This window comes from Cebidichthys violaceus, unplaced genomic scaffold (genome assembly GCF_023349555.1).
Source record: "Cebidichthys violaceus isolate CVI_PGR_0920_01 unplaced genomic scaffold, fCebVio1.0.p SCAF_67, whole genome shotgun sequence".
NCBI classification, from domain to species: Eukaryota; Metazoa; Chordata; class Actinopteri; order Perciformes; family Stichaeidae; genus Cebidichthys; species Cebidichthys violaceus.
In genome coordinates this window covers 321,367-347,898 of record NW_027176894.1, presented here as the reverse complement: position 1 = coordinate 347,898, position 26,532 = coordinate 321,367, and the positions used below count along the sequence as shown (strand labels likewise).

The 26,532-nt window shown below is 42.0% G+C and overlaps 4 protein-coding genes across 5 annotated transcripts; 1 reads left to right on the top strand and 3 right to left on the bottom strand.

The window, feature by feature from the left end:
* Nucleotides 1-4,396: 4,396 nt before the first annotated feature.
* Nucleotides 4,397-6,933, bottom strand: LOC137890614 (tripartite motif-containing protein 16-like). The gene has a single exon (XM_068734772.1). It carries the CDS (start codon nt 6,829-6,831, stop codon nt 5,149-5,151), a length of 1,683 nt encoding a protein of 560 aa, XP_068590873.1. The 5' UTR covers nt 6,832-6,933; the 3' UTR covers nt 4,397-5,148.
* A 2,181-nt stretch (nt 6,934-9,114) lies between these two features.
* On the top strand, nt 9,115-11,679 carry LOC137890646 (zinc finger E-box-binding homeobox 1-like). Its single transcript, XM_068734814.1, has 3 exons — nt 9,115-9,148; nt 9,579-9,759; nt 9,919-11,679. The coding sequence occupies exons 2-3, from the start codon at nt 9,657-9,659 to the stop codon at nt 11,043-11,045; spliced, it is 1,230 nt and encodes a 409-aa protein (XP_068590915.1). The 5' UTR covers nt 9,115-9,148; nt 9,579-9,656; the 3' UTR covers nt 11,046-11,679.
* A 3,126-nt stretch (nt 11,680-14,805) lies between these two features.
* LOC137890604 (tripartite motif-containing protein 16-like) lies at nt 14,806-17,242 on the bottom strand. Its single transcript, XM_068734759.1, has one exon. It carries the CDS (start codon nt 17,210-17,212, stop codon nt 15,533-15,535), a length of 1,680 nt encoding a protein of 559 aa, XP_068590860.1. The 5' UTR covers nt 17,213-17,242; the 3' UTR covers nt 14,806-15,532.
* A 5,174-nt stretch (nt 17,243-22,416) lies between these two features.
* Nucleotides 22,417-26,466, bottom strand: LOC137890644 (acyl-coenzyme A thioesterase 1-like). Of its 2 annotated transcripts, none has more exons than XM_068734811.1 (4): nt 25,936-26,008; nt 24,052-24,552; nt 23,478-23,680; nt 22,417-23,316 (listed from the first exon to the last, which is right to left on the bottom strand). In XM_068734811.1, exons 1-4 carry the CDS (start codon nt 25,991-25,993, stop codon nt 22,708-22,710), a joined length of 1,371 nt encoding a protein of 456 aa, XP_068590912.1. In that variant the 5' UTR covers nt 25,994-26,008; the 3' UTR covers nt 22,417-22,707. The 2 variants fall into 2 exon arrangements, with proteins under 2 accessions (XP_068590912.1, XP_068590913.1); XM_068734812.1 differs by lacking the exon at nt 25,936-26,008 and adding an exon at nt 26,380-26,466 and having other exon boundaries at nt 22,418-23,316.
* Nucleotides 26,467-26,532: the final 66 nt, after the last annotated feature.

The following is a 26,532-nucleotide window of genomic DNA, read 5'->3' as shown; positions in this document are numbered from 1 at the left end:
GACAAAGATCAGAATAACTTCTTCCACTACTGGTTCCGGTGTAATAATTTATGGGGATATTTTTATTATCAAGTCTAACTTTTAATCTTTTTTGTAATGTTTTTTTTTTGCTGCCGGAAATGGGCTTCTATATAAAAGTAATATGATTGTCTTAAAATTAAAGTCTATGGTGCTTTACGGTGTACAGTGACCATAAACTACATCTCCCACAATGCTTCGGTGATTTTGTGACCCGCGAAATGACGGCATCCTGCCGCGAGACAGCAGTTGTTCCATATCGCCGTTAAACTTCGTCAGTTAAATGTTGTTTCACACCGTGATGGTGAAGATAAACCGTGTCATTAATCCGTGGTTCACGTGTGTTCTGAACCGTGAGGGGGGATCCGTTAAACCACTATTATTCACTCAGGAGTGACGTGTTGTCTGTGTGCCGACATTCAAACTAACAGGTGGACAGGAGAGGAAACAATCCGTAAAGAGAACAACCGGTCTGTCTTCTGTGTTATGAGGCAGTGTCGGTGATGAAGGACACCGAACACGGAGCTAAATATGCTACATTTAGCCTCCAAGAAAAACATGAAATTGTCCAAGAATGAAAAGGCAGACTGCAAACGCAGCAGAATATATTTCCAAAAGTTACATCCAAAAATGATGCAGCAACGTGTTTTTCAGAGGGTGCAGTGAAGCAGAGGGTGCTTAAAGTTATGGAGGACGAGAAATGTCTTAAGTATAAATAAATAAATAAATAAATGTATAAATACAGAAATGAATGAATAAAAGAATAAATAAATGCTGAAAGAAATACAGAAATGTTTAAATGCTGAAATTAATAAATACAAGTGGATTCCTAAACAGGACTTACATAAATACATATATTTCTACATTTCTGTTCTTCTTCATTTATTTATTCATGTGTCCGTATGTTAATGAGGGAGGCGGTCTGAAGCTCATTCTTAAGCAGGATTGGTCAAGTAGGGGAGCAAGACAGAAGCAACCGATTCCTAACCGATCATCTCTGTAGACGAGGTCAGAAAACTATCTAGCAGCACTGATGGCTTCCACTATGAAGGAGATTATGGCTATAGTTTATTTTGATATAGAGAAAGCATATGACTCCATGTGGAGAGAGGGCCTACTGATTCAAATGTATAGAATGGGTTTCGGTGGAAGGATGTATAACTGGATATTGGATTTCTTGTCAAGTCGATCATTCAAGGTAAAAGTTGGAGATGCTGTTTCAGATGAATTCACGATTGAAAATGGGATCCCTCAAGGTAGTGTTATTAGCCCTATATTATTTAATATTATGATACATGACGTCTTCATGGATGTTGACAGAAATATCGGCTCCTTGCTCTATGCTGATGATGGAGCGATATGGAAAAGGGGAACAAATATGAGACAAGTGATCAGTAGCATCCAAAAGGCTCTATTTCATGTTGAGAAGTGGTCGTATGACTGGGGGTTTAAGATGTCTGTTGCTAAGTCTTGCTCCATGATATTTATCAGAAAGACAAATATAAACAATACTCATCTTAAATGAAATGGACAAAGTATGGAGAGGGTGGCAGAGTTTAAATATTTAGGCATATGGTTTGATGAACAATGTTTGTGGAGAACTCATATTAAGCATATCGAAACTAAATGTCAAAAGGAGCTTAATGTAATGAGAGCAGTTTCTGGGCATGAATGGGGAGCAGATAAACGGTCACTAATGGATATCTATAGGGCCGTTATACGATCATGTATAGATTATGGATGTATGGCGTATGGAGCAGCTGCTAAGAGCACATTAGAAAAGTTAGATAGAATTCAGTTCAGAGCTCTAAGACTTAGCTTGGGTGCCGTTAAATCTACCCCAAACAACGCTCTGCTGGAGGAAGCTGACGAACTGCCATTAAGCTTAAGACGTTCAAAACCAGCTCTGGCATATTGGGTGAAGCTAAAGGGATCAGGAGAGGAACTTCCCACAACTAATGTGCCGTCTGAATGCTGGGAATACAGCCAAATTAAAGACAAAGGGTTTGGTTGGACAATCAGTACAGTAGACAAAGAATACGGTTTAAATGGGTTACAGTATGGTCCCAATGTAATGTGGGGAAATGTTCCGCCTTGGATATGACCAGTTCACAATGTAGATCTATCACTCATAGAACAGAGGAACAAATGGATGGAAAGAAACTCGTATGACATTGGACATCAGACTCAAGTATACATCAACAATAATTATTATAACTATCTGCAGATTTATACAGATGGATCTAAAGACAACGGGAATGAACACGTAGGATCAGGGCTATTCATTCCAGGATTCAGTGTGACCTTATGTAAAGGAATTAATGACAGACTGTCTGTGTTCACAGCTGAAATGACTGCAATCATCTTGGGACTGCAATGGGTAGAAGAGGTCAGGCCTGAGAGAGCGCTCATCTGTTCAGATGCTGCTGCAGCTTTAAACAGCCTAAAGTCCAAAACAAACAAGAAGAGAGGATTTAGTGATGGAAATATCTCTGATCATGTTGAGACTGCAAAGACTAGGAATACATGTTCAATGTTGCTGGGTTCCTGCTCATGTAGGAGTGGAGGGCAATGAGAGAGCAGATATGATTGCAAAGAGAGCACTAAAACTAAAAGAAGAGCAGATCTTGAATATTCCTTTTGGGAAGGGGGAAGCCAAAGCATTAATAAGAGAGGCAGTACGGGATTTATGGCAGAAGAAGTGGGACAATGACAACAAAGGAAGACATTATTATAACGTTCAGAAATCCATAAATGTGAAGACGTACAAAGGGAAGTATAGAAGAGAGGAGGTCGTATTATCCAGGTTAAGATTCAGACATACAGGACTTAACTCAACGCTGTATTTAACGGCAAAAAGGGACTCAGATAAGTGCACTGTTTGTAATGTCACTGAAGACGTGGAGCACGTTGTCCTGAAATGTGGAAGATACAATTCAGAAAGGAACATCTTGAAGCAAAAAATGTGTCAGTTGGGACGGAGGTGGAGTTTGGAGGGAGTTCTTGTTGCGGACGAAGAATGGCGTGAGTGCTGCAGGGCACTGTTGAGATTTCTTAAAGAAACGGGATTAGACCGTAGGATTTAGCTGCTAGCAGGTGTTGATTAGGTCATTGTTATTATTTAATATTTTTAGATCAGTGATGAAACTTTTACCCTGCACACTCCGGTACAGTATGTGGCGGTATAAACCTATTCAAGTTGGTTGCGACCCGCCAATCAAATTTAAAGAAGAAGAAGAAGAAGAAGAAGAAGAAAAAGAAAAAGAAAAAGAAAAAGAAAAAGAAAAAGAAAAAGAAGAAGAAGAAGAAGAAGAAGAAGACTATCTAGCAGCACTGATGGCTTCCACAGTCTGCAGCTGGGACTGCTGCGCGAGGCTGCTGTGAGACTGACCGCCTGTGAGTGCTTTGTGACGGCGGAGGTGCTCACGGCAGCACCCGCTGCTCGTTGAGGACAGTCACTGCAGAACGAGACGTGCTTTCACGTCAGAGTCTCCACAACACCTGAAGAAGTCGCTAGATTTGTCGCTAGTCGCCTTTGACAAAAAACAAAAAGTTGTCGAGAGGATTTGGAAAGTCGCCAGATTTAGAGAGAAAGTCGCTGATTTGGCAACACTGGGCTAGTGGACTTCAACGTTACTGTGCAAGGCAGCAGTAGTAGACCAGAAGTGATCACACTCCTGTGACCAATCCTGCTTTAGACAGAGGTTAGGACCTCCCACCTCATTAGCATACAGACACATCAGTAAATAAATTAATAAATGTAGTTGAACAGAGATGAGACATAATTATATGTATTTCTATATGTCCTGTTTGATTATCAACTTTTATTTATCCGTACATTAATTTATTTCCATATTTATTTAAGCATTCATTTATACTTTTATTTATTTCAGCATTTAATTCTTTTATTTATTTATTTCTGTATTCAAACATTTATTTATTCATTCCTGTATTTACTTACACATTTATTATTGCATTTATTAATTGATTTATTTATACTTAAGTCATATTCTGTCCTAAAGTGTGTGAGCAGGTGAGCTCCGACCAGATACAGACTTTTAAAAATGTCAGTTGGTGAAGAAACACCATTGCAGACCGAGTTCAGGAACTAGCAGACAACCTGACAACACAGCTGGCCGAAGAGACGAGCAGTGACTCGTCTTCTTCATGAGCTGTTGATGAAAGCACAGAGAACACGGACACATCGTACCTCATCTATCAGTGTTCATAAGGGGCTGGAGGCAGACTGGACCGTCAGTGAGGAGCTCTTGGATGTAGCTCAGATGCTTTTCTTTAAAAGTTTGATCTTTGATCGAGTGATGTGGGTTTAATAACCCTAAATTAAAAGGGTTTAAGTTATAACAGTATTGTGCTTAAATATATTTTTACATTTATTTCACTGCATGTACAATATTTTTACACTTGAATAAACAATAATCAAATGCAGAGACAGTTATTTAACAATATGTTAGGGAGTAGTTACATTTATACAGTCTTACAGTTACAACCGGCTGATGTGGCCCAGATTGAGTTTGACAGCCCTGATGTAAACCTTCAGTTGGTAGAATAATGAATGATTTACTGATTGATTATGATCATAATAGTTAGTTATATAATACATCATAGTACCTCTTTTGTATAACGATTAAGAAAACAACAAGATCAACATTTAATTTGTTATAGAAAATAAACATAATTTCACTTGAAGAAATCTTTACAAAGAGTGCTGAGAACTAAATATCTTTGATAAAAGAAGCTCTGGTGATTTCTCTCTTTAAGAGCCATGCAGTGGAAGAGAAACAACAAGTAACAAATACATCAACACTAATATTTATCAATCATTTAAACCTCAGAGCAGTTTACATTTTCATGAAGAGAAATATCAGTTCAGGTCAACAAAGATCATCATGAGCAGTGATAGCCTCCATGGCTAAACAGACACAGAAAGGAGCTCCACCTAAAGAAACTCAAACATTTACAGAACAATAATGAGAAGACGTCAAAGCACCGCCCACAATGTTTGATTGACAGCTGAAGAACAATCGGCAATTAGGCGACAATGATGGAGACAAAATGAGTTTCAGGATTAAAACACAAAAATGAATTTGCTGTTCCTTAAATCACTTCTGACTATTTTAGTTTACAGAACTCAGCAGTGTCTCCAAACTGATAATACATCCTGAGTCCAGCATAGAGAGGCTGAGTGAATGTGATCTGGACTCTGTGGAGGAGAGTCATGGTTTCAGAGACGCTGTAGAAAGACAGAATACCTGCTCTGTGATCCAGGTACACTCCTACTCTGGAGGACTGAGGACCAGAGACGGGAGTTTGGATCTTGTTGTACCAAAATGTAAAACTGTTTTTGTTACAATTTAACGCCCAAGATTTGTCATTCAATCCAAAATCACAATCATTCAAGATCCCTGTTCTGATGATATTCTTGTATGCGACTGCTACATGACCTCCGTTTCCTCTCCACTCCACCTCCCAGTAACAACGTCCAGTCAGACTCTCTCTACTCAGGACCTGATGATATGAAGTGAATCTGTCTGGGTGACTAGAATAAGACTGATGTTCTCTCATAAATGTTGCTTTTCTGTTCCCATCAGATAATAACAGATATGTGTTTGCTGTGTTTGGATCCAGTGTGATTTCACTTGAATATCTTAAGAACTCAGCTCTGGTCTTGGGCTCTGCTTGTGAAGGTGACAGTAAAACGTCCACTTCAGTCACTGCCAGTGAGACGTTTGTCCACTTGTCTCTCAGAAGGTCCTGTAGTTTATCTCTGACTTCTGACACAGCCGCCGTCACGTCCTCAAAGTATCTCAGAGGACGGATATCGATGGCGGACGAGTCTGTAGATTCTCTGAGTGGTGACAGTGAGGGGTAGTTGTGTAGAAACTGGTTGTGATCCTCTGTGTGCGAGAGCAGCTTCAGCTCAGCGTCTTTCCTCTTCAGCTCAGAGATCTCCTGCTCCAGCTTCTCCTGAAGCTCTTTGACTCGACTCACTTCACTTTTCTGCTGGGATCTGACCTGCTGCTTCACATCGGAGCTTCTTTTCTCCATGAGACGGATCAGCTCGGTGAAGATCTTCTCGCTGTCCTTCACCGCTTCGTCGGCGGAGCGATTGACGGCCTCCACCTCCTGTTGAAGCAGGTTCACGTCTTTCTCTCTGTCCTGGATTCTCTGCTGGATGTTTAGTCGACTCACCTCCAGCTCTCTCTGCCTCTCAGTCCTTTCTGCTGCAGCTGAGACTGTGTCGTGGCCTTTGTGTTCATCCACAGAGCAGAGGTAACAGATACACTGCTGATCAGTACGGCAGAACATCTTCATCACCTCATCGTGACGAGAGCAGATGTTCTCCTGGAGCTTCTTGGAGGGGTCCACCAGCTTGTGTTTCTCATAGGCAGGGGATCTAGAATGAGGCTGGAGGTGTTTCTCACAGAAAGAGACCACACATTGCAGACAGGACTTGATGGCTTTCTGTTTCCTCCCAGTGCAGACATCACAGGACACATCTTCAGGTCCAGCATAGCAGTGATCAGCAGGAGCAGCTTGGAGTCCAGTCTTCTTCAGCTCCTCCACTAAAACTGCTAACATGGTGTTTTTCAGCAGGAGAGGCCTCGGTGTGAAGGTCTGCCTACACTGAGGGCAGCTGTGGAGTTTCTTCACATCCTCTTCATCCCAGAAGCTTTTAATACAGTTCATGCAGTAGCTGTGTCCACAGGAAGTAGTCACCGGATCCTTCAGTAGATCCAGACAGATGGAACAAGAGAAGGTTTCCCGATCCAGCTGAACTCCTTTCTGCGCCATTTCACCTCTCAGTAACAACGACTGTCTGAGTTTCACTTCACTAGAAGCGACTCTGCTTTGACTTCTGATCTGAACAACATGTGTTTGTTCAGTGAATGGAGCCTGTCAGCTCTATCGCTTCACCACCATGTTGGTTACACCCATCTTTAAAACTGTAGATCTGAAGGGGAGGGAACCAGGAAGTCTGTGGACAGAGTGGAGCCGGCTGTGTTTGAGAGCAGGAGGAAGAAGGAGGGGTTATCAAGCTGTGCTTCATTCCAGGAAGAGGAGCAGCGCTGTGAATGTGAACTTTGTTTCCTCATTCACAAACAGAGCCTCGGTTAAAACCTGCTCCACGGTTGAGAACATTTCATTTCTGTAGTTGTTAAATATTTCTTGTCTCCTCAGAGGAAGAGTTATAAACAAACATGAAGCCATCAAAAGACTCATTCTGTTCAGTTTTCTTTTACTGCTTAAAAACAGCTGGCTGACAAAAGAGTTATCAAATTAAACTAATATGAAACATTTAAATTGCTGTATAATACCTTTCTCTCATATTTAATGATCAACTTTTAAACGTTTGTCTCAAAAGAGTTGAGTTTCAAGATATGATCCTGATGCAAAGCAGCGTTTCAAGATTCACATTTTTTCATTTCATGACTTCATGACTGGACCTGATATAATCTGCACATTTTCCATTTGTTGTTGATGTTAAAATATTCCAGCTGTTGTAAAAGCTGAGTCACTCACTGGTTGAGTGACGACTGAGAAAACTCCTCAGGAACAACATGAATCTCCACCAAACATAAATGATTGTGTCTCGATGACTTAACATGAGACTGAACATGTCGCTGCTTTCAGACGTCGAGTCCTTCTGATGTTGGTTCTGGTTGAACTGAAAGCAGCGTTTCATATGGATATCATCACGGTTATGAAATTGTTCCTAAAGAACGTTTGTACTGCAAAAGGTGGAGTAACTTTCCATGTGATGGTGCAATAAATCAATCTCAGCTGTCAGGAACCCTAATCATGACTGTATTAGATGAATCAATGATATGATAGTGTGTGTGTGTGTGTGTGTGTGTGTGTGTGTGTGTGTGTGTGTGGGGGGGGGGGGGGGGGGGGGGGAACAAAGCAGTCCAAGAAAATCAGAGTTACCTTTTCATTTGTCTGTATTCCTTCAGGTGATGAGTGTTTTGGAAAAACTTCTCATTATAAATCGGGAGAAGAGTTTTGTTGACAAATTCAAAGAAAATAATGAAGTCTTCAAATGATTCAAAGTTGTCCTATTCTAATTTATTTTGCTTGCAAGGGAAAGATGCACCACAGCCACCTCAGTCAGTGTCTGTGGTGAATAGTTCAACATCGTACAAGATACCAAAACCATGTTATGCACACATGAGTTCAGGCCCTGGGATAAATCATAGACAAGGAGTAGATGTGTTAGATCGGTGCCCTGGCTATCGTTCTTATCTAAACACACGCCAAGTGTGTTTACTGGGAATCAGTGATGGTTTTATGGTCTGTCTTCAACTTGTCAGACACTGTGTCTTCACTTCCTCTGTCCGAAGTGGGAGTGTGTGACCAGCCGTGAGAAACACGACACTGTGTTCAATAAAACTGATCAACTGCTTCTATAGGACTGCTGTGTTATGTCAGTATTTGTGTTCCTCACTTTCCCTTTCAGTTGTACATCTTTTAAAACATTTCATGATATAAGAATATATTTTTCCCATTACATGAGAAAGAGTGGGAGCAGCTTCTTACATGGGACATGAGTACCAGACAGTGGGTTGATATGATGCATCACATCATGTTGTGATGTCATACTCAGTGTTGAGGAACTACATGTAAATTAACTAGTTTACCTACATTTTGCAGAAGCTTCTTGGTTGTTCAACAACATTCATATTTGCTTATTTTTCCAATTGTTTTGTGTCATTAACTACTGAAACTACAAACAACATTGTGCCATAAAAAGGAAAGATATATTTATATCTATATATATATATATATATATATATATATATTTACTTTATCATTGTTTCCCTTATTGTGATTGATCATCCCCATTTTACTTCAATACATTTGTCAGGTAGCCACAACTACACTTGACCTTTCACCTCTGTTTATCGCCTGCATGTGCCAAAGGTCAGGCGACAGCGTCATCATGTTCAGAAAGTTGTTAAGATTGTTCAAGTCAGATTGACGCTAAACTGACCGTCCTATAATCAAACTGTGTCCTAACTGAACCAGTAGGGGGCAGTGGTGGCAGTAGGGGGCCACCACGGCCGGCGGCGTCACTGGAGCAAAGACTGTCGTACTGAACGGCCATAAGGTTGGTAGTAGGGTTGGGCCAGCATTAAAAAAAAATGCATTTGAATCCAAACACTGGACCGGACTGGTGTACCACATTTTACCACTAGGAGGAGCAGCTTTTCCCTAAATTGCGAATAGCTGGTCCACCTTAAAGTGAACCTTCTGGGCTTAGCCCTCTCCACTTTTAGTCAGCAGGTGACAAGCACAACACAAGAGCTTATTATCTCATCTTATACCTGTTCTACTACTCTGACCACAGAGCAGCTCCACTGCAGCACCTGAAGTATACATTTTCAAAGGGAGACATCAACGTCCATCGTTCCAACTTCTTCATTTCAAACAGGGAATCGCTGAGCTAATTTTCCTCACACCAGTGCCGACGCATCAGCCGACGCATTGCATTACATAGTTGGACCACGATGATGAATGTCTTTGTCTTCCATGTGCAGCAGGAGAAGAGGCCGAACAGCAGCTCTGACGGCGTCTCACCAGTGGAGGAGCAGAATGACTCGGATTCGGCCGCACTGATGAAGAAGCGACGGCTGGAAAACGGCGTCTACCCGTGTGACCTTTGCTCCAAAGTCTTCCAGAAGGGCAGCTCCCTGCTCAGGCACAAATATGAACACACAGGTAGGCCTCACGATCAAAAAGACACTTCTTCTACTCTACTTATACTCGATTTTGAGAGCACATAGCAGGATTTGAACCAAACGCAGTTCAGTTTAGTTTGTTATTTTCGAGCAAAGGCCGTACGAGTCCCTGTCCGACTCTTTGTTCTCTCGTCTGCAGGAAAACGGCCCCACGAGTGCAACATCTGCAAGAAGGCCTTCAAACACAAACACCACCTGATCGAACACTCGAGGCTGCACTCCGGTGAGAAACCCTACCAGTGCGACAAGTGCGGGAAGCGTTTCTCTCACTCCGGCTCGTACTCCCAGCACATGAACCACCGCTACTCCTACTGCAAGAAGGACGGGCCGAACTCCGGCTCCGGATCGGGGCCGCGCAGGGTTCAGTCGGAGCTCGACGGCCCCGGCGCCGGACCGCAGTCGGACAGTCGGACCACGACCCCGCCCTCCCAACTGGACTCAGACGAGAGGGAGAGCGAGGAAGAGGACGAGGACGACGAGGCCATGTGTATGGACGACATCCGGGTGGTGCAGGTGGACGACGGTGATTGCGAGATCTACAAGGGGAACTTTGAGGACGACGAGGAGGAGGAGGGAGAGGAGATCGTGGAGGAAGAGGCAGAGGGGGAGGAGATGGTGGAGGAAGACGCGACAGGAGAGGAAGAGGCAGAGGAGATGGTGGAGGAAGACGCGACAGGAGAGGAAGAGGCAGAGGGAGAGGGGGAGCAGGAAGACGCGACAGGAGAGGAAGAGGCAGAGAGGGAGGAGATGGTGGAGGAAGACGTGACAGAAGAGGAAGAGGGAGAGGGGGAGCAGGAAGACGTGACAGAAGAGGAAGAGGGAGAGGGGGAGGGGGAGCAGGAAGACGCGACAGGAGAGGAAGAGGCAGAGAGGGAGGAGACGGTGGAGGAAGACGCGACAGGAGAGGAAGAGGGAGAGGGGGAGGAGATGGTGGAGGAAGACGCGACAGGAGAGGAAGAGGCAGAGGGAGAGGGGGAGCAGGAAGACGTGACAGGAGAGGAAGAGGCAGAGAAGGGGGTGGAGAAGGAAGAGGCAGAGAGGGAGAAGGTGGGCGAGGAGGTTGTTTGTGACGTGGTGGAGGTGGAGGTCGGGGACGATCACATGGAAGACGAAGAGATGGAAGAAACGACTGAAGGAAAGAAGGAAGCGACAGGCGCGGGTACGGAGGAAATGCCAGACTGTGAAGCAAATACGGACAAAAGCGTCAGGGAGGAGTCGGACGGCGCCGAACCCACAGAGGAAGTGGTGACAACAAACGTCAAATAAAAGATGGGAAAATGTCTTCGGGGGAGCTCGAATAGACGAGTCGATTTAAGACAAAACCGCAGAAAAGTCCTGAACGTCTCGGCGGTTGCCTGATCTTAACGGTCCACTACTGTGTACAACAACCCAGGTGTGCCTGAACTTGAAAAAAAAAAAAGAAAAACAAAACAGTGACATTTTATTTTCTTTTTTTTTTTTTCTCTCTCGTGGAAATGAAATATCAGTGTTAAAAATTGTTTATAGAAGTACAGATTTTAAAGCAGAACTCACCCGTCAAACTTGTTACTGAGACATCCCAGGTCGTTTTATCGTTTGTTCGTTTTCATTTGGTCAGTGTTACTAATCTTGTTTTATTGTTTGAGAAACATTTTAACCTGTAAAGATGAGAAAAATTTCTATACCTTTTTATTGCCAATGAAGTTTCCTAAATCAGTATTTTATTGAGTTCTACGAACAAAAACCTCTGCACTACAGTATTCCTGGTTTACCTACGGATACATGCCTCATGCATCGTATGCCCTTCAGTGTTATATACGTACACTAGCTAGCGAGATGTTGTTTGCGTTAGTGTTAGTCTTTGCTAGCTAGCATTACTTTTATTTTTCAGTTTGACTGTTAGCCTTAAGGAAAACTAAGTATTCTTGGGGGGGGGGGGGGGGTGGTTGTGGGCGGGATGGGGAGTCCGGGATGAGAAGGTGGCTCCTGTGCGCCATAACCAAATTTGTCCTATCAGGGAAGGTGGAGTCACAACCTTAAAGCCAGCATCAGGCGCCCAGTGTTTCGCGACCCGGCGCGGCCCGTGCGGGTGGAGTCTCCGGGGTGAAGGTTGAAAAAGCGGGCTCTACCTCGCCGCCGGCTCGGCCCGAGGTTCCAGAAACACGGGGCGCCCGTTCTTACCGAGCTTCTCCTTCTTTTGGTCGACTTTAGTCGTGAGTCAGTGTTTCAGTGTTATTAGCTTGTACATGAAGTCATGCTGTACGTGAAGGAACAGGGCTGTTCCCTGCTCCACCCCAATGCCTCCAGCCTTATGCAAGACCTGTGTGCTGTTAAAAGTGCCATTGAACGGTGTTATCGTTTCTTCTTCTCACATGTAGCCAGTATTACGTCCCTCTGGTCCTCACGCAAGACCCACGTTGACTAATGTTTGTCGACTTGCACAGAGCAGCTTATTTGCCACAATTTTTAAAAAAGATGCTTCCCTTGAAAGGTGCGGAACGTGACAGAAACTAGTGAATCACTTATACAAAAATCTGCTGCTGATTTTATCAGATCATCTAACGAATCAATTCAATGGTTTTGCCTCTACATAATATATATATATTTTTAAATGAATATGTATATTTGATGCTGAGGGATCATTTTCGGTGATGGCCCAGTTACTCAAGGAGGAAACCGTTGATAAATACAGTCCAGACTGAGCTTACATGCGGATATGAAATGCCTTGTAAACTCGATCAGTTTCCTGCAGATGTTAAAACATTTATTTTGGGGGTTTTTTTAAATGTGAGTGAATGCGTTTTGAAGTCATGAGTTTTAAAAAAATGTTTACATAAGTGCTTTTAAAAAAAAACACGAAAATGTTCTGTTAAAGCAGATTGAAATCCTCAAAGCTTCAAAACATGCAGGGAATGTTGTCTAACTCCAACTTCACTCTCTGGACGAAAAAACGTACAAAAAGACACAAAAAAAACCAAGTCAAATGTCGACAGACAGATTTTAAATTTTGCCAAACCTGTGCACTTGTTTTCAGACGGGAAATAAACCGATGATTTGTGGCAAGCTGTCCCGCACTTCAGGTAACAAACGTTAGTGAACGTGGTCTCTGCCGAGGTGTTTTCAGTTACCGAACAGTGTTCATTATATTAGTCTGTTTTATTGTTTTGATGTGTGTCCTCTGTATGGTTTTGTTTTTTTTCAACAATGGCAGTATTAGAACCCTTTCACAGATTAAAAAAAAAAAATGTACCTGTTTAGTTTTTAGAAGACTTTTTTATATTTATGTGTCTTATTTTTATATTTTCTTTTATGGTTATTTATTACACATTGTAGTGTACATTACTGTAGTTTGAATTGATACAATAATATATTTTAGTATGAAAAATAATCTCAAGACAAACAAAAAAAAACAAAAAAACCCAAAATGTGGTTCTGGGAGCTGAAGTTTGTTTTAACAAAAAAAAAAAAAAAAAAAGATAAAAACACGTGTTCTGTAAACATGACTTCTGTTTAAAGCTAAAAAAGAAGAAGAAGAAGAAAAAAGTCAGGAATGAAGTGAGAAATAGAAACTGTTACATGTGCATCCGCGTCGTTATGAAGCTACTGAATTCTAAAACTCTGTGATTTTAAAGAAGCATGAGTCGTCGCCGTTTTAATGAAGGATCTTGTTATGAAGCCTCCCTTTTGATTTCGAAGCCAAATTTAGATCGTCCCGCCGCCCTGTTTTCTGTTCTGTGCCAACTTTGTTCCATCGTACTGTCGAAGGCTGCATATGGTTTGTTCTGTCCTCGCCCTTTGTACATCCACTGTCTTTTTGTATTGTTTTTATTTTAGTTTTGCTCCATTTTTATGACTCCCCATCACAATAAAATATAAGACAGCATGTCTGAGTCTCTTGTTTTACTTCTCAGCGTCCTGCTTTGTCCGTTAGCTGGGTCAAAAAGATGAAAATCAAATCCAAAACCGCTGCAGTGATTCATGTGAGGATAAGAGGACTTGGTTCACATCTAAGCCAGAGACGTACAATAGGATTCAAGTCACTTAGACATGACTTAGTTTAGACTTATTTACTCTCTTTAAGCACCATTTTAGCCTTTAGTCTTGAGATGAATGAGGGGGGGGGGGGGCACTCGAGAATTAAGAAGTCAGAGGTCGACTGGTTATGACTGGTTGTGCATTTTTAAAGGCTGATGTAACAACGACAGATTGGAGCAGGAAAAGGCCAATGGCTGATTAATCACACACACACACACACACACACACACACGTTTTGGCCCTCAGACGATCACACCTAGTTGTGCTCGGCTCACTCTTACTGTGACGGTTATGCCTGCTAGCCCCAAATATATGAGCGGAGAGTTGAAAGCACAAACATGTGGACAACATCTGGAGAAATACTAAAAGAAATAGAGTGTTGCAGAGTTGCAAACCTATTGCAGAGCAGACAATGTGTTTGTACTTTGTTTAAGGCATAGTTACAGAAGTTCTGCTGCTTTAGTGTAACCATTCACTGACAGAGAACATGGAGCTCTGTCCAAATCTAAATCCATGAAATCTCATCATTTCTTTCTGTCTCTCTTGGGAAAATGACAGACTGGCTGATTTCAGTGTGAAAATGTTATTATGTGCAATTAGAGTATGAATCAATGTGATATTTATATATATATATTTTACTTTATCATTGTTTCCCTTATTGTGATTGATCATCCCCATTTTCCTTCTATACATTTGTCAGTAGCTACAACGACACTTGTCAGTGTAATAAATCCTCTTTATTGACTAAGTGCACAAACAGAATGTTGTCGTAAGAAGCGACACGTGATTTCAAACTCTGCTCATTTCTCTGAGACAAAGATGTTTTAGTGAGGACAGTTTAAAGGACAGAGACTGACTGACAAATGTTCTTCTGCTCTAAACATGAACTCTGTACTTTGTGCTGTTTCAGGAGGAAAAGTGACTCACTTATACTCTCATATTAGTTTCACATTTTCTCCATCAGCTTTGTATGAAACCCTGTAAATAAGACAAGAAGAAAAGACTTTGTTCATTCTTGAATCAAGAAATACTTTATTCATCATGTGAACCTTCAGTTTGTTCACATCCCATCAGTGAAGTCTGTTCAATGACTCTTGTTCAATGATTTCATGAACACATTCACTTCATCCTCATAATACATTTGTTTGACCAGAATCTCACTTATGTGAAAGAGAACAATGAATGATTTACTTATTGATTATGATCATAATAATTAGTTATATAATACATCATAGTACCTCTTTTGTATAACGATTAAGAAAACAACAAGAACAACATTTCATCTGTTATAGAAAATAAACATAATTTCACTTGAAGAAATCTTTACAAAGAGTGTTGAGAACTAAATATCTTTGATAAAAGAAGCTCTGGTGATTTCTCTCTTTAAGAGCCATGCAGTGGAAGAGAAACAACAAGTAACAAATACATCAATACTAATATTTATCAATCATTTAAACCTCAGAGCAGTTTACATTTTCATGAAGAGAAATATCAGTTCAGGTCAACAAAGATCATCATGAGCAGTGATAGCCTCCATGGCTAAACAGACACAGAAAGGAGCTCCACCTAAAGAAACTCAAACATTTACAGAACAATAATGAGAAGACGTCAAAGCACCGCCCACAATGTTTGATTGACAGCTGAAGAACAACCAGCAATTAAGCGACAATGATGGCGACAAAATGAGTTTCAGGATTAAAACACAAAAATGAATTTGCTGTTCCTTAAATCACTTCTGACTATTTTAGTTTACAGAACTCAGCAGTGTCTCCAACATAATAAAACCTAAGTCCAGCATAGAGAGGCTGAGTGAATGTGGTCTGGACTCTGTGGAGGAGAGTCATGGTTTCAGAGACGCTGTAGAAAGACAGAATACCTGCTCTGTGATCCAGGTACACTCCTACTCTGGAGGACTGAGGACCAGAGACGGGAGTTTGGATATTGTTGTACCAAAATGTAAAACCGTTTTTGTTACAATTTAACGCCCAAGATTTGTCATTGTATCCAAATCCACATTCATTATAGTTCCCTGTTCTGATGATATTCTTGTATGCGACTGCTACATAAACTCCTCCTCCTCTCCACTCCACCTCCCAGTAACAACGTCCAGTCAGACTCTCTCTACTCAGGACCTGGAAATATGAAGTGAATCTGTCTGGGTGACTAGAATAAGACTGATGTTCTCTCATAAATGTTGCTTTTCTGTTCCCCTCAGATAATAACAGATATGTGTTTGCTGTGTTTGGATCCAGTGTGATTTCACTTGAATATCTTAAGAACTCAGCTCTGGTCTTGGGCTCTGCTTGTGAAGGTGACAGTAAAACGTCCACTTCAGTCACTGCCAGTGAGACGTTTGTCCACTTGTCTCTCAGAAGGTCCTGTAGTTTATCTCTGACTTCTGACACAGCCGCCGTCACGTCCTCAAAGTATCTCAGAGGACGGATATCGATGGCGGACGAGTCTGTAGATTGTCTGAGTGGTGACAGTGAGGGGTAGTTGTGTAGAAACTGGTTGTGATCCTCTGTGTGCGAGAGCAGCTTCAGCTCAGCGTCTTTCCTCTTCAGCTCAGAGATCTCCTGCTCCAGCTTCTCCTGAAGCTCTTTGACTCGACTCACTTCACTTTTCTGCTGGGATCTGACCTGCTGCTTCACATCGGAGCTTCTTTTCTCCATGAGACGGATCAGCTCGGTGAAGATCTTCTCGCTGTCCTTCACCGCTTCGTCGGCGGAGCGATTGACGGCCTCCACCTCCTGTTGAAGCAGCTTCACGTCTTTCTCTCTGTCCTGGATTCTCTGCTGGATGTTTAGTCGACTCACCTCCAGCTCTCTCTGCCTCTCAGTCCTTTCTGCTGCAGCTGTGACTGTGTCGTGGCCTTTGTGTTCATCCACAGAGCAGAGGTAACAGATACACTGCTGATCAGTACGGCAGAACATCTTCATCACCTCATCGTGACGAGAGCAGATGTTCTCCTGGAGCTTCTTGGAGGGGTCCACCAGCTTGTGTTTCTCATAGGCAGGGGATCCAGAATGAGGCTGGAGGTGTTCCTCACAGAAAGAGATCACACATTGCAGACAGGACTTGATGGCTTTCTGTTTCCTCCCAGTGCAGACATCACAGGACACATCTTCAGGTCCAGCATAGCAGTGATCAGCAGGAGCAGCTTGGAGTCCAGTCTTCTTCAGCTCCTCCAGAACAACTGCTAACATGGTGTTTTTCAGCAGGAGAGGCCTCGGTGTGAAGGTCTGCCTACACTGAGGGCAGCTGTGGAGTTTCTTCACATCCTCTTCATCCCAGAAGCTTTTAATACAGTTCATGCAGTAGCTGTGTCCACAGGGAATAGCCACCGGATCCTTCAGTAGATCCAGACAGATGGAACAAGAGAAGGTTTCCCGATCCAGCTGAACTCCTTTCTGCGCCATTTCACCTCTCAGGAACAACGACTGTCTGAGTTTCACTTCACTAGAAGCGACTCTGCTTTGACTTCTGATCTGAACAACATGTGTTTGTTCAGTGAATGGAGCCTGTCAGCTCTATCGCTTCACCACCATGTTGGTTACACCCATCTATAAAACTGTAGATCTGAAGGGGAGGGAACCAGGAAGTCTGTGGACAGAGTGGAGCCGGCTGTGTTTGAGAGCAGGAGGAAGAAGGAGGGGTTATCAAGCTGTGCTTCATTCCAGGAAGAGGAGCAGCGCTGTGAATGTGAACTTTGTTTCCTCATTTACAAACAGAGCCTCGGTTAAAACCTGCTCCACGGTTGAGAACATTTCATTTCTGTAGTTTCAAGATTCACATGTATTAATTTCATGACTTCATGATTGGACCTGATATAATCTGCACATTTTCCATTTGTTGTTGATGTTAAAATATTCCAGCTGTTGCAAAAGCTGAGTCACTCACTGGTTGAGTGACGACTGAGAAAACTCCTCAGGAACAACATGAATCTCCACCAAACATAAACTGGTGGACAGGAATGAGGAGGACTTTCCTAAAGAACAATGCATGGACTCATATCAAATACTGTCTCTCAGTGATCACTTATGACCCACTAGAAGTGGTTCACTCTGCAGAGAGAGAGCATCAACCTCTACATGAACTCAGCCACCAGGTGTCAGATAGAAATGGTTCATCCAAGAGGAAGCTATGAAAATGGCGGACACACAGCGGGGCGAGACGCCAAGCGGACAAAGCTCGTTCTACAATGAGAGTGAATCAGGGTTTGTCTTTCACCTGCTGTTGAGAGGGAGGAGGAGCCAACTTTTAATGTTGTGTTTTACAAACCGACAAAGATCAGAATAACTTCTTCCACTACTGGTTCCGGTGTAATAATTTATGGGGATATTTTTATTATGAAGTCTAACTTTTAATCTTTTTTGTAATGTTTTTTTTTTGCTGCCGGAAATGGGCTTCTATATAAAAGTAATATGATTGTCTTAAAATTAAAGTCTATGGTGCTTTACGGTGTACAGTGACCATAAACTACATCTCCCACAATGCTTCGGTGATTTTGTGACCCGCGAAATGACGGCATCCTGCCGCGAGACAGCAGTTGTTCCATATCGCCGTTAAACTTCGTCAGTTAAATGTTGTTTCACACCGTGATGGTGAAGATAAACCGTGTCATTAATCCGTGGTTCACGTGTGTTCTGAACCGTGAGGGGGGATCCGTTAAACCACTATTATTCACTCAGGAGTGACGTGTTGTCTGTGTGCCGACATTCAAACTAACAGGTGGACAGGAGAGGAAACAATCCGTAAAGAGAACAACCGGTCTGTCTTCTGTGTTATGAGGCAGTGTCGGTGATGAAGGACACCGAACACGGAGCTAAATATGCTACATTTAGCCTCCAAGAAAAACATGAAATTGTCCAAGAATGAAAAGGCAGACTGCAAACGCAGCAGAATATATTTCCAAAAGTTACATCCAAAAATGATGCAGCAACGTGTTTTTCAGAGGGTGCAGTGAAGCAGAGGGTGCTTAAAGTTATGGAGGACGAGAAATGTCTTAAGTATAAATAAATAAATAAATAAATGTATAAATACAGAAATGAATGAATAAAAGAATAAATAAATGCTGAAAGAAATACAGAAATGTTTAAATGCTGAAATTAATAAATACAAGTGGATTCCTAAACAGGACTTACATAAATACATATATTTCTACATTTCTGTTCTTCTTCATTTATTTATTCATGTGTCCGTATGTTAATGAGGGAGGCGGTCTGAAGCTCATTCTTAAGCAGGATTGGTCAAGTAGGGGAGCAAGACAGAAGCAACCGATTCCTAACCGATCATCTCTGTAGACGAGGTCAGAAAACTATCTAGCAGCACTGATGGCTTCCACTATGAAGGAGATTATGGCTATAGTTTATTTTGATATAGAGAAAGCATATGACTCCATGTGGAGAGAGGGCCTACTGATTCAAATGTATAGAATGGGTTTCGGTGGAAGGATGTATAACTGGATATTGGATTTCTTGTCAAGTCGATCATTCAAGGTAAAAGTTGGAGATGCTGTTTCAGATGAATTCACGATTGAAAATGGGATCCCTCAAGGTAGTGTTATTAGCCCTATATTATTTAATATTATGATACATGACGTCTTCATGGATGTTGACAGAAATATCGGCTCCTTGCTCTATGCTGATGATGGAGCGATATGGAAAAGGGGAACAAATATGAGACAAGTGATCAGTAGCATCCAAAAGGCTCTATTTCATGTTGAGAAGTGGTCGTATGACTGGGGGTTTAAGATGTCTGTTGCTAAGTCTTGCTCCATGATATTTATCAGAAAGACAAATATAAACAATACTCATCTTAAATGAAATGGACAAAGTATGGAGAGGGTGGCAGAGTTTAAATATTTAGGCATATGGTTTGATGAACAATGTTTGTGGAGAACTCATATTAAGCATATCGAAACTAAATGTCAAAAGGAGCTTAATGTAATGAGAGCAGTTTCTGGGCATGAATGGGGAGCAGATAAACGGTCACTAATGGATATCTATAGGGCCGTTATACGATCATGTATAGATTATGGATGTATGGCGTATGGAGCAGCTGCTAAGAGCACATTAGAAAAGTTAGATAGAATTCAGTTCAGAGCTCTAAGACTTAGCTTGGGTGCCGTTAAATCTACCCCAAACAACGCTCTGCTGGAGGAAGCTGACGAACTGCCATTAAGCTTAAGACGTTCAAAACCAGCTCTGGCATATTGGGTGAAGCTAAAGGGATCAGGAGAGGAACTTCCCACAACTAATGTGCCGTCTGAATGCTGGGAATACAGCCAAATTAAAGACAAAGGGTTTGGTTGGACAATCAGTACAGTAGACAAAGAATACGGTTTAAATGGGTTACAGTATGGTCCCAATGTAATGTGGGGAAATGTTCCGCCTTGGATATGACCAGTTCACAATGTAGATCTATCACTCATAGAACAGAGGAACAAATGGATGGAAAGAAACTCGTATGACATTGGACATCAGACTCAAGTATACATCAACAATAATTATTATAACTATCTGCAGATTTATACAGATGGATCTAAAGACAACGGGAATGAACACGTAGGATCAGGGCTATTCATTCCAGGATTCAGTGTGACCTTATGTAAAGGAATTAATGACAGACTGTCTGTGTTCACAGCTGAAATGACTGCAATCATCTTGGGACTGCAATGGGTAGAAGAGGTCAGGCCTGAGAGAGCGCTCATCTGTTCAGATGCTGCTGCAGCTTTAAACAGCCTAAAGTCCAAAACAAACAAGAAGAGAGGATTTAGTGATGGAAATATCTCTGATCATGTTGAGACTGCAAAGACTGGGAATACATGTTCAATGTTGCTGGGTTCCTGCTCATGTAGGAGTGGAGGGCAATGAGAGAGCAGATATGATTGCAAAGAGAGCACTAAAACTAAAAGAAGAGCAGATCTTGAATATTCCTTTTGGGAAGGGGGAAGCCAAAGCATTAATAAGAGAGGCAGTACGGGATTTATGGCAGAAGAAGTGGGACAATGACAACAAAGGAAGACATTATTATAACGTTCAGAAATCCATAAATGTGAAGACGTACAAAGGGAAGTATAGAAGAGAGGAGGTCGTATTATCCAGGTTAAGATTCAGACATACAGGACTTAACTCAACGCTGTATTTAACGGCAAAAAGGGACTCAGATAAGTGCACTGTTTGTAATGTCACTGAAGACGTGGAGCACGTTGTCCTGAAATGTGGAAGATACAATTCAGAAAGGAACATCTTGAAGCAAAAAATGTGTCAGTTGGGACGGAGGTGGAGTTTGGAGGGAGTTCTTGTTGCGGACGAAGAATGGCGTGAGTGCTGCAGGGCACTGTTGAGATTTCTTAAAGAAACGGGATTAGACCGTAGGATTTAGCTGCTAGCAGGTGTTGATTAGGTCATTGTTATTATTTAATATTTTTAGATCAGTGATGAAACTTTTACCCTGCACACTCCAGTACAGTATGTGGCGGTATGCACCTATTCAAGTTGGTTGCGACCCGCCAATCAAATTTAAAGAAGAAGAAGAAGAAGAAGAAGAAGAAGAAAAAGAAGAAGAAGAAGAAGAAGAAGAAGAAGAAGAAGAAGACGACTATCTAGCAGCACTGATGGCTTCCACAGTCTGCAGCTGGGACTGCTGCGCGAGGCTGCTGTGAGACTGACCGCCTGTGAGTGCTTTGTGACGGCGGAGGTGCTCACGGCAGCACCCGCTGCTCGTTGAGGACAGTCACTGCAGAACGAGACGTGCTTTCACGTCAGAGTCTCCACAACACCTGAAGAAGTCGCTAGATTTGTCGCTAGTCGCTAGTCGCCTTGGACTTCAACGTTACTGTGCAAGGCAGCAGTAGTAGACCAGAAGTGATCACACTCCTGTGACCAATCCTGCTTTAGACAGAGGTTAGGACCTCCCACCTCATTAGCATACAGACGCATCAGTAAATAAATTAATAAATGTAGTTGAACAGAGATGAGACATAATTATATGTATTTCTATATGTCCTGTTTGATTATCAACTTTTATTTATCCGTACATTAATTTATTTCCATATTTATTTCAGCATTTATTTATACTTTTATTTATTTATTTCTGCATTTAATTATTTTATTTATTTATTTCTGTATTCAAACATTTGAAACATCAACGGGATTTGCAAGACTACAATTTTTCGTCCTCTACATTGTGCTAATAATAGTATATCATCATTTCAGAGGCTTACTAAGAAACCACATCCACATTTATCAGTTGAAAGACAATATTCCAATCCCGTTGAAATCTGGTCTAAACGTGAACGTTCAATCAACGTCTATAAATAGTTGGCAAAAAAACGTTCACTTTTGAACCAATTTTCAACGTCTTTTCACGTAATATGATTTTGGAGAAATACGTTCAAAGTAAATATAAATATTAGCTAAATAACTGAACAAACCATCAATATTTTAAAACAAATTAGTGTTTTGTGACACGTTGATATTGTAACCGCAATTTAGCCGGTTGAAAAGACGGTGAAAATATGTATAAACGTTCAGACCCGATTTCAATCAACGTTGAAATCTGGGTTGGTGCTCACGTCTAGACGTGAAAAACAGCTCTTATGATGCTAAATAAATAAATCTAGTCTCACTGCAGCTGTTTCTGATCTTCAGGCACACTTTAATACAACTTCAATATCTGTGAGTATAATCTGCTTTTGTCTGTGCATTGGGATCACAACAACAACAACAACAACAACACAGACACAACCGCGGTCTTTAAAGAGAGACAAAACATCATGTCTAACTTTGCATGTGTGAAACTTTAGCGGAGTGATACAGATACAAACAGGTCCAGTTAATTGGCATGGTCTATCATAAATATAGACCAATTATTCCTATTATTTTATTATTGCAACTATAATATCGTGGATCTATAGTTTGGCTTTAGTCTGCGTAGCATCACAGCTCAGCTGAGTTCTGAAGAACTCCTGGATCTTGTTCCACAGGTGGACTTCAGCTGCTGCGTGGGACCTGGGCTCACCCCCCCACAGGACCGGCCAGCCTGCAACCCCATGAAAGCTGGAGGGGCAGTAGGGTCCATAAGGCGGCGCTAGATAATGTCCCGCTCCGGGGTAACACACGCTCTCAAAGTTGTCCTTCCCGTGACGCTGCAGTCTCTCCACCATCATGTCCATGTGAGCTTTGCTGTCCCAGTTGAGGTCGTCCTCTGCGGCCACAAAGAGGAAACGTCCCTCTGCGTGTTCGACGGGGACCAGGGTGGCCTTGTTCTCCTCTGCCAGCGGGTTCTGCAGAACATTCTTGACATTGGCGGCCCCTGACTCAGTGAGAATCATCTTGCTGGGATCAAACATTAACGCAGGGAGGATTTGTCTCTTCTTATAGTAGAGGGGAAAAACTGTGTTGGCAGAGCAGCCGTTGATCCACACTGTGGCCTCAACACCGGGCAGGTAAGAGGCCATCGATAGTGCAAGATCTGCAGTTTTTGATTTGGATATCACACCAACTCCTTTACTGCCCACCTGTGGGGGAAAACAACTATTTATTATGATGTCATGGACTTTTCTGCAGATAAACATGAATTACACTTCATCTAAGACTTCTATGGATCAGCATCAAAGCCAAACGATGAGATGCGGCTCCAAAAAATCTCAAAAGACTCTCAGAGATTCAGAGAACTCACCTTATCCTGTTTTTTCAAAAACTGTATTGCTTCCTCAAAATAATCCAGATGGACCTCTTTGATCTTCTTCGGCATGTCATCGTAACCGAACGCCACTACGGTCAGGACCACAAATCCTCGACTGGCGAGCAGAGAGGCCCTCTTCTCTGACAAACCTCCCCCTAAAATGTACAAATCCAACACTGCAGGGAATGGACCTCTTCCTGGAACAGAAGACATGGGAGGATGCAAGATGACGAACATATTACATACGATGCATGCTTGTTTTTATCAGATCCTGGTTAGGAGGAATACTACTGAAGTCTCATGGTGTCACTACGTCTGAAACATAAGTTATATTATGGAAAGTCGAGGATCCAGCGATTTTGAAAGGTTGACTCGCATTAGGAACTAAAACTGAGAACATGTCTCCTCTGGACCACGGACAACGAATTAAAGCATCCAACACCTTTGCTGTAAAGCTATATAATTAATTCAGTGTTGTTTTTGATCTCTTTTGTGCACATTTTTGATAGAACTTTTAACTTAAAAAAAATAATTAGAACTTGACAAAGACAACATTAAAGAAACCGACCTGGTGGAGTGAACAGGACCCCACGAATATTCCCCTCTTTCACCGTGTGCCGGCTGACCCCGTCTCCAATCAGAAGCCTCTCATTGGTCGCCTCTGCCAGCATCCTGCCCTCCTCCTCTTCCTCCTCGTGCACGGAGAACTTCACCACGTGAGGGTTTAGTGACTTTGTTCTTTGAAACCTCTTGTGCAAAGAGTCCGGCCTCATGGACCACAGCAGACCCATGGGTTCAACCCCGGTGTAGCTCCCGCTGAGAGAGGGGTCCCTCTCCAGGTCGATCGCCCCGCCCCCATCGGCCCTGTAGGTGGCCGAGGAGCTGAACACCACTCCCTTCTCGTCGGTCGATCTGGCTCTCACGATGACCACCTGTCTGGACCTCAGCCCGGCCACCTTCACCTGGACGGGCTCATCGAACATGCATCTGGCTCTCGGCAGCAGCCTCAGTCTGACTTGGGAGGACATCTTTTCTGAAACTCCTCTTGTTTTTTCTTCACGAGGTTTCACTGTCATTGTGAAAGGAGAACTTGGACTGTCACACCACTTCAAAACACTTTGACAGAGCAGATACATAGGTCATGAATGTTTGTGTTGAACCTTGTTTGCTTTTAATAGTGTCTCCAAACCTCTTCCTACCAATTTAAGACAGATAAAATAACATGACCGGTAGCTAAATGTTCCTCTCAGACTCACATTTAGAGTAGAAGTACTGTTCCTATGCTACTCAGTAGATATCTTGACCGCAGTAACATGTTTGTCTCTATAATCTAATGAAGAATTCTTAAGTTACGCAGCTCAGATCTGGTCTTCATGTAAACATTAACTAGGTTACAACTCAAACTGAACCTTTGAATGCAAAAGGCCGATCAAAGTCCCGAGACCGTTATTTAATTAAGCTAATTTCTGTTTATTTTAATAAGTATTCTTCAAATTGGTTTGAGGGTTATTTGAGTAACCACATCGGTATATTGAATATTTTTTAAAGAGCGAGAATACATTGTCTGATATGTTGGATTTGATGCAAACACAGGAGAAGATGTGAAAGTAGGCATCTAATGCAGGGGTATTCAATTAACATTCCAAAAGGTTCAGATTGAGAAAATCTCCTCAGGCAAAGGTCCGGAACATTACAATAATATCTAACTTGCACTATTTAGTAGATATACATATACATATATACATATATATATATATAAATAAAAATAATAAAGAAAGTACACATTAATTATATTTTAACAATTATTATTCTCAGTTTTCACATTTAACTTGATGGATTATAAATAATACATAGAAATACATAAATAAATGTTCTTCTCATTTCAAGTAAAATGAGGGCTGGATTAAAGAATAACTGACAGAACAGAAAGCTTTTGAAAAATTTGCATCTTAAAATAAAGTACTTAATTTTAGAAGAATGAATTTCACTAAATCGCCCTGCAGCTTTAAATTCAGTTCATTCAGGTGTGAAGTGATGTCAATCAAGACAGACTCATCTTCTAACAAGAGAAATGTGTGAGCATGGACTTCATATGTGGTTATTAAACCACTTCTTTCAGCGTTGTTATCTCTGCTAACATCATAGTTGGTCAGTGAATTAACCTGTTAGGATTCTGATCATATTGGACTCTTAGGTTTGTTTTCTGTGTCTTCATTTCAGATGTGAGTGAGTACGTTTGCTTAAAAGAGTTGTTCTTTGTCTCGTAGTGGCGCTTCACATTACCGCTTTATTAATCGTCACGGTCTCTGAACATATGAGACATCCTGGTTTTAAACTGTCCGTGTGAAGAATGAACCTATGAAAGAGTCTGTTCATTGTTGGTTAAAGACTCTGGTCTCTCTGGTCACATCTCTCTCTTTGGAGAACGTCATGTGAAAAACTTCTGACTCACGTATTAATAACTCTCCTCCTCCTCGTTCTCGTTCCTCGTCTCCCCCATGTTTGTACATCTCACTCGAGTCAGGAAACTTGTCAGAATACCCAAATTTTATTGGCTGAGCTGCATCATGTGATGTAATTTACGCCACTGAACAAGTGCCGTAAAGGCTCAAAAAGCTGCGCAGGTTAAAATAACAGAGCTCCGTCAAAATTTTATAATTCTCAATTATCTATCGGTTTTAGGTCCTGGGTCCGGATACAACGGCGTCTGGGTCTGGGTCCGGATCCGGACCGCAGTCCACCTATTAGTGACCCCTGATCTAATGGGTTTAACCGAAGACGCTCATTTCTCACACTGTTGATAGTAGAGTTATACTTTATATGATATGAAATATCTTTGCTTTCCTGTCAGGAAGTTCTGAGATAGAAAAATCAGAGAAGTAGAAATGTGACTTACCAGCAGGAAAAGCAAGCGTTCATCTGGAATGAAAATCATTAGATATGGGTCCAAAAGTCACGTATCTAATCCTGTGACAGAACGTTCCCCAGAGGAATGTGTGTGTGTGTGTGTGTGTGTGTGTGTGTGTGTGTGTGTGTGTGTGTGTGTGTG

Coding starts and splice junctions, on each gene's coding strand:
- LOC137890614 (XM_068734772.1), bottom strand. CDS start 6,831: ATGGCGCAGAAAGGAGTTCAGCTGGATCGGGAAACCTTCTCTTGTTCC.
- LOC137890644 (XM_068734811.1), bottom strand. CDS start 25,993: ATGTACAAACATGGGGGAGACGAGGAACGAGAACGAGGAGGAGGAGAG. Junction 23,681..24,051: donor GGTCCTGTTCACTCCACCAG/GTCGGTTTCTTT, acceptor CTTCTGTTCCAG/GAAGAGGTCCATTCCCTGCA. Junction 23,317..23,477: donor TTTTGAAAAAACAGGATAAG/GTGAGTTCTCTG, acceptor TTTCCCCCACAG/GTGGGCAGTAAAGGAGTTGG.
- LOC137890604 (XM_068734759.1), bottom strand. CDS start 17,212: ATGGCGCAGAAAGGAGTTCAGCTGGATCGGGAAACCTTCTCTTGTTCC.
- LOC137890646 (XM_068734814.1), top strand. CDS start 9,657: ATGAAGAAGCGACGGCTGGAAAACGGCGTCTACCCGTGTGACCTTTGC. Junction 9,760..9,918: donor GCACAAATATGAACACACAG/GTAGGCCTCACG, acceptor TCTCGTCTGCAG/GAAAACGGCCCCACGAGTGC.